At 48.7% G+C, this 7,463-nt stretch overlaps 1 protein-coding gene across 1 annotated transcript in view; it reads left to right on the forward strand.

The window, feature by feature from the left end:
• LOC104281140 (histone-lysine N-methyltransferase SETD1B-like) overlaps positions 1 to 7,463 on the forward strand; it is a gene marked incomplete at its 5' end in the record, with an annotated part of 45,992 nt that overhangs the window by 36,637 nt on the left and 1,892 nt on the right. Inside the window, 5 exon segments of the mRNA XM_009879041.1 lie at positions 268 to 426; positions 1,122 to 1,574; positions 2,874 to 4,427; positions 6,816 to 6,982; positions 7,258 to 7,389. Of these exon segments, the coding sequence (XP_009877343.1) occupies positions 268 to 426; positions 1,122 to 1,574; positions 2,874 to 4,427; positions 6,816 to 6,982; positions 7,258 to 7,389 (2,465 nt within the window).

Consider the following 7,463-nt stretch of genomic DNA (forward strand, 5'->3'; position numbering starts at 1 on the left):
GCAGGCTTGGTGAAAGCGGCACCTGGCAAGGTGTGTTGCGTTGTGATCGCAGTTTTGAATGCTACCTGTCATTAAAAGGGGGCCTGTTCATTCCAAGTGCCAAAGTTACCTTCTCTAGAAGGTGAGCACGCCTGTCAGGGTCTGTTCTAAGAGAACCTCCGTAGGGCTGTTCCCTCTTCAGGTTCTCTGATCAGCATTCCAGAGAGTCGTGATGGTTACTACAGTGAGAGGTTTCAGAGTCAGACGTGGTTCATTTTTGATAATGCTTTCTTGCAAAGGAGGAAGAAGAGGAGGATGAGGAGGATGATGATGATGAGGAGGAGGATGAAGATGATGATGACGAGGATGATGAGGATGAAGATGAGGAGGAAGAGGAGACAGGCATAGACACAAGTGACAAGGAGGAGGAGCAGGACTCCGAGGAGGGTAAGCGATTCCAGCGGAAGCAGCAAGCCCAGCCTTCGAGTCATGTGTGGGCTCCCTTTTGCACTTGTGAGCTGGTCATTTCATTTGTGCACCTCGTTTCACTGAAGGACAATTTTAGACAAGATAGCATACACAGGCATTTTTAATTGTTACCTGCGAGGTTTCCACGACCCCTCAGTCTGAGAGTCACTTTGCAACAGCTCTCCAGGCCCTGAGTGATCTCAGCCCAACTTGACAGAGGGCCAGAGTTGTAAAACCAGTGAAGTTTGCGCTTGTTGTATGAAATGGGTGTGTCTAGGAGGAGAAGGGATCAGATTTCAAACAGGGATCCTGCTCTGGATGGTGATAGTTTCTGCATTTTAAACCTGTGTTTGAAGGCAGCAGCAAATCTGAGTACAGCTCCAGTGAAGACATGATCCACTAAGAGACCTCCGTGGGCAGGGACCAGGCAGTGCTGACTCTGCTGCCCGTGGAACTGCCTGTTGGACGGTGATGGTTGTCAGCATCCAAATACCTGGTTTATAAGTCTCTGCAAAAATAAATAAATTTGGAGGTGATACCTTCAAACCTCCACACTGCTGTTAATGCTGTTTCTAAGCTGTGATGATGTGGAAGTGATATTTGCTCCTGTAGTAGCCCCTGATTGTTGGATGATCTCAGAAAGCAGAACTAATGGTGATTTGCTCTTCTTGTAGATGTAGCAAGTCCCTCGTCTTCCAAGGCTGAAGTTGAATCATCCGATGAAAGTGAGGACTCCTCTGAATTCGAGTCAAGTTCGAGCTCAGATGATGAAGATGAGGATGATGATGATGAAGAGGAGGAAGAGGAGGAAGAAGTGGCTGAAGATCAGGACAGAGAAGCCATGGTTCCTGAGGCAGAGCATCAACCTCCTGGTCCTGAGCTTCCTGATGATGAGAGGGAGACTATTTTGGAGCTCTATCCTGTGGATGACTACATGGATGCGACAGACTTGGGACTCGGAGAGCCAGCTCTGGCAGTAAAAGATGAAGGCATGGAAGAAATCAGGGCAGGGGAAAGTGAATGTGGTGGAGTCCCAGAGGCATCAATTGCTGCTGAAACGCTGAAACACTTGGTTATGGAAAGAGACCAGGAGACAAAACTTGCTCTGTCTCCCATCTGTAGGCCAGGTATGTGCTTTCATGTAGTTTGGTATTATCACAATTCCAAGTGCAGCGTCCAGTATGTGTGGGTTTGTGTTTCCCGTGTTCTCTTTCTTCCTCCAGTCTTGGCTCTAGGCTAGGGGTTCTCTGTACAGGCAAAGAGGTCGGTGCTAAACTTCCCTTCCTAGTAAGGAGCTCTACACAAGTCATCTGCTACTAAAAATACTGTGGTTATCGTATCCAGAATCTTATCCTGGGCCAGTTTAGTTAGTGTCCTACAGGAACTGAACAGTTGTCATCGTCTGAGGGTGACTGATTGGATGGTGTGGTGGCTGAACCTCAAGATAGAAAAGCTGTGGCTGCTGAAACAGAACGGAAATCTGTGCTTAATGAGTCAGAACTAGCCTTTTTTTGTTTTAATACCAAAGCAGCATGCAACTGGGGAGCTGTATGGGACAGGTGAGTGTAGTCTTGGAACTACATCTGGTTCCTCATATTACTATTTTGTGGCTTGATGTTTGTTTGTGGGTTTGGTTGGGTTTTTTTACTGAATCCAGCATTCCTGTGCAGCGCAGCCCTTCATACAGGAGTTACAGGGATCAGAACCTTTTCTTGTGCAGAATGAACCAGAGTTGCAACTGCTGCCCTTCCAGCTCTGCAGGCATTTTCACCTCCTTTTGCTCTCCCACTTGAAAATGTTATTTTGAGCTGCCTAACAAGATTTGCTGTTGATTTCTTTTGGCCCTGGCCCTAAGGGGGTAAATAAACTCCAGACGAATGAGGCTGCTGCAGAGAGAGCAGCATATAAATTGCCTCATTGATGCCATCTGAGTTGTCTCCTCATTCATTACAAGGGCTTCCCATTTCCTTCATGTGTTGTTATGCTCCTCCTTTCACTGCTCCCTCCTTGGAGAGCTGAGGGTGCTTTTTGGCCTTGCAATTAGTTTACCTTCCCACATTAGAAAAGCTGATAGCTTGGGGCTCTGACAGCTCTCCTCCAAAGTCCTCGCCCCACAATCCCTTAACTCCTTTTATGTCTGTGCAAAAGGTGGTCAGGGGTTTTGAAAGCAGAAAACCTTCCTTCTGGCCTGTGTTGTAGCTAATCCTCAAATTAATAGTGTGTTATTTTTTTATGGTGCATTAGGGATGTCTGTGGTAGTGTCTAATTACTCCACACTCTGTGCTTCTAAAATGTAAAGCATTGGAGTTTTTAAAGCCTCCCAGTGGAACTGAGCTGTTTTGTAATTGCAGCGTCTTAAACTGGCAAGTGACGAGTAACTGAGTGGAAGCAAAGCTCCTGATTCTCCTCTCTTTTCCCTTTTTCAGAGGAAGAGTCTGAACCCGCTTCCATGCTGGAGCCGCAGGCACAGGAAGGTCCAAAGCTTGAATCTCAAGATGAGGAGGAGGCGCTCTGCCTCTCGGCTCCGGTGGGAGTCTTCGGAGAATCTCTGCCCAATAAAAGCAGCTTCTTCAGCAAGTCTGACGACAGCAGCTTAGAAGCTCGTCTTAAAACAAAACTACCCTCTGCAGTGGAGGAAGACGAGCGGCTGCCTCGCACGCCTGGACGGGAGGTGATGATCCATTCAGAGACTGATACTCTTTTGCTTCCAGCCCACAAGGTGCCATCCTCCATGCTTCCCTTGCCATCAACTCCTGGTAAGGAAGAATCTTTAGTCCCTCCAGAAAAGTTCCCTGAACAATTAATGGTGACCAAAACGTCCATGGAAGAGGAGATTCCTAGGACTCCTGGGCGGGACATTTTGGCCAAGTCTTCACACCCCCTTGTGAAGTCTCAGAGCACGGACACTGTTCCAGCCACGCCAGGAAGCGATGCTCCTCTTACGGGAAGCAGCTTGACCCTCAGTTCCCCTCAAGTCCCAGGGAGCCCGTTTTCCTACCCATCCCAATCTCCTGGCATTAACAGTGGCATTCCTCGGACTCCTGGGAGAGATTTCAATTTCACGCCCACTTTCCCAGAGGCTGGTGCTACCATTCCTTGCCTTCTGTCTGGCAAGAAACAGTCAGAGGATGAGCTAGACGAGAAACCCTTTAAAGAGCCTCTTGGTGCTTCCCTTACAATCAGCATGAACAGTGTTCCCTCCCCTATCCCCTTTGCCAGCTCCCCACAAGCAGATTTCCACACGGACATGGCTTTGCCACCTGATGAGCCAATACCTGTAGCAGCCCTGCCATGCATGCGTGGAGATGGAAGGATGCCCATTGAGGAGTATAAGGCAGAAGTAAAATCTGTTTTGCTCTCACCAGAAGTACCCGCTGGTGCTTCTATTCTTCCTCCTCCCCCACCACCTTCTGTTCTTCCCAAAAGGAGGCCAGGTCGGCCGAGACGGTCGCCGCCTTCTGTCCTCTCGGATATGTACGCAGGCAAAACCATAGAACCTCCTCCTGTGCCGGTGGCCTTGGTGGAAAGTGCTGTGGGCAAAGAGCTGCTGAGTGGGCATCCCGATGCTTTCTATGGACTGAAAGACCCTGAAGCCGTCACCCTGGACTTCAGGAATGACGGTTTCCATGAGAAAATAGCAGCTGAGACAGTTGCAGAGAAACTGCCATTTAAGGAACTGGAGAACCAGTGGAATGAAGACTTCAAGGAAGAAGAAGCTCACGTGAAACCTAAAAGACAGTGGCGAAGGCAGAAGAAGTCACCTGAGGACCTCCCAGTGATTCCTTCCCCTGAGTATTCCCCACCCCGGCCTCAGTTCAGGCCACGCTCCGAGTTTGAGGAGATGACCATTTTGTACGACATTTGGAACGGAGGCATAGATGAGGAAGACATCAAATTCATGTGTATCACGTACGACCGCTTGTTACAGCAGGACAACGGTATGGACTGGCTCAATGACACCCTGTGGGTTTTCCATCCTTATATCCTTTCTGACTGGAGAAACACAACACGTGTAAGACGCGCTAGAGGGTCCTTGTGTAGGACTTCACAATGCAAAAGACTCAAGTTTGTCAGTGGAAGAAGCATTTGCTTACTAGAATAGCAATTGCTTGTATCAGCAGGGAATTTTAGACCGTTTTGTTCCCTGAAGCTGCAATACAAAAATACTGCAGAAGTGGCTGTTCTTGCTGCATTTTCAGTCTAGGACTGCAGGGAAAATCTGTATGCGCCTCTTCTGGGGATGTTTCCTTGCTAGTTTGTCTGCATTTAAACCAGACCTTTTTTTTTTCCTTTCTTTCTTTCTTTCTTTCTTTCTTTCTTTCTTTCTTTCTTTTTTTTTTTTTTTAGCTTCCTGTAGAATTTCTAGTCTGCACATACAGGGCTTTAACTTGGGGCTAAAACTAGCTGTAAAAATAATCTTGCCATCTGTGCCCAAAAGGATGAGTTAGTGGTGCTAGCAGCTTTAACTTGCTTGGAGTTTGAAATACTAATAAAAGCGACGATTTCTAAGTGGCGCATCAGGGTTGGACACAGCCCCAGGCTGGGTGGAGGAATGTACTGCCGGTGCTGCGGCAAGGAGTGCCGGCTGGTGCTGGTGGGGCAGGATCTGGCCCCATCCCTGCCCTCACTGCCTGTGATCTGTTAATCGGCAGCGTGGGCTGTAGGTTTGAATCTTTGGGAGCATTTTTGGGACACACAAGCTATCTTTGAACGAGGCTCTACGTGTGTACCACCTCCAGTAGGGATCTCCAGAACAGGGCCTGAAAGGCTGTTCTCGAAACCTAAGAACTCTCTAGTGTAATGTTTTTTGGAAGGTTGTGCAGATTTGTATGTTGAAGAAGACAAATGCACCACTTAGTGTGTTGCTAGAGATTGTGTGCAGTTAAAATATGCCATCCCTTGCTCCCTGCAAAAGCAAAAAAGCCCAAGCCGCTTAAAATAGTCAGCGATATGATACTAACAAAAAGCAAGCAGAGCTCAGTGCCGATCTGCGCATTTTTATCCTTTTTTTTTTTTTTCCTCTGCATCTCAAAAGGGCAATGTGTAAGATTAAGTTTGTAATTTTCGGCCTTTGCATACTGATGCAGTGGCCTTGAAATAGATTTGTCTAAAGAAAATATTCTAAAAGGATGATGAAATGCCGCATCCCCAGTAACTCTGTTTGTGTCTGCCCCACTTGGGGAAGCAGTTCCAAAACCAAACCAGTTTCAAGGTGGGAGTAACTGGCCGCACGGTGGTGGGGGACTACAGCCAGCAAACAGCAGGGCGGGACAACTGGGGGTGATGCTTGCCCGTGACCACCCTATGCATTCAGCGGTTTGGCAGCTTATATGGTGGAAATATTTGTTTCTCTATTGATAAGGATTTTTGTAACAGCAAAGTTACAGGCACTTTTTAAACCACTTAAAAATCATCTGCAGCCAGTTGCTGGTTCATCCTGTTACATGACCAGTATGAAAGTACCCACAGGGTTTACCTGCTTTGCAGCAAGCTCACACCTCGGCGCTCTGATTTCATCACTTTTTGCTTTTTATGGTCCCTTGGCTTCGATTTTCTAGTGTTAAGAGTATGTTAGGACTCCCAGGGGGCATTTGTGGGGACATCTCAATTATCCTAGCCTTCATAGCTGCAGTTTTGGGGTGAGCTGCCAGTAGTACAGCTCCACTATCCTTCGAGAAGCTTAGGACCTACAGGTGTCTTCTTGCTCGCGGCAGTGAGTCCGTGCCAGGCCAGCTGCAGGTTTTCGCAGCCGATGAGAACAGTGTGGTTTGAAACATCTGCACAGGGTCTGGCCTTTCCCATCAGGGTCTGAAGGAGCTGACAGACGAAGGCCGGTGAGAGCAGCTTCTCTCTCTCCAACCCCTTTGGGCTGAGGAGCATCCCTTGCCCACCTGTGCTGCTCCTCGCCCTGGTCAGTGGGGATGTGGCTGCCGTGAGAACCGAGCGGTGTCTTCAGGGCTTGGGGTGGCTGCAGGGAGCTTCTGGAGGTGGAACAAAAGTTGTGTAACTCAAAACAGAGAAAATGTACATCCAGATGGCTGGGCAGCTGCTGTCTGTGTACGTAGTGGGTGCTGGGGGGAAATCTTTCCTCAAACAGGTTTCTCTTGACAGCTTAACCTTTTTATGTTTAATTTGCATTATCTCTTTACTTTAGTTTCCCAAAGCATACAGCGAAGAAGGCAAGATTGTACTTGGTTTTCATGCACCCATGTTAGATTCAATGATGGGTTTTTATTTTTCAATAGTATTGGTTTTTGCAACCCCCTAAAACTCCCTAATTTTCCAAGCTCCCAGCATTAGCTCCATGTAGCTGTAGCAGGTTTTGTCTGATATCCACTGGTGGCTGTTCCTCCTTAACTTCTTCCCACCTACTAGCTTTTCTACCCCCAAGAAAAAGAAGCGGGATGATGGGATGCGGGAGCATGTGACGGGCTGTGCACGAAGCGAAGGCTATTACAAAATTGATAAGAAGGACAAACTTAAATACCTCAACAATAGCCGAGCTTTTGCGGAGGAGCCTCCAGCTGACACGCAGGTGAGGACGCGTCGTCCGCCGACTGCCAGGGCGTGAACGAGATTTGGTTTTATTCGGTGTCGGCGCACAGGAAGCAGCCTTCCTGCCTTTTGGCGAGGAGGAAGGCGAAGCTCTTCCTATGCCTCCCTGGAGTTGGTTGTCTGGGAGCTGCTAGGAAGGTGTGAGCATTTGGTGTGGGTGTTTTAGGAAGCCACGCGTTCTGCGGTGATGTGGGATTGCTGACGGGGAGGCTGCAGGGTGTCGGGTCAGCTTTGATCACCCATTTGTCTTCTCAGGGTATGAGCATCCCTGCCCAACCTCACGCTTCCACCCGGGCTGGCTCCGAGAGGCGGTCAGAGCAACGCAGGCTCCTCTCCTCCTTCACTGGTAGCTGTGACAGTGACCTGCTCAAGTTCAACCAGCTCAAGGTAGGTCACCCCATGGATTGCTGCTTGCCGCAGGGGCTGGCTCTGAGCAGGCTGGGGCAAGGACCCCCCCCCCC

This window comes from Apaloderma vittatum, unplaced genomic scaffold (genome assembly GCF_000703405.1).
Source record: "Apaloderma vittatum isolate BGI_N311 unplaced genomic scaffold, ASM70340v1 scaffold23141, whole genome shotgun sequence".
NCBI classification, from domain to species: Eukaryota; Metazoa; Chordata; class Aves; order Trogoniformes; family Trogonidae; genus Apaloderma; species Apaloderma vittatum.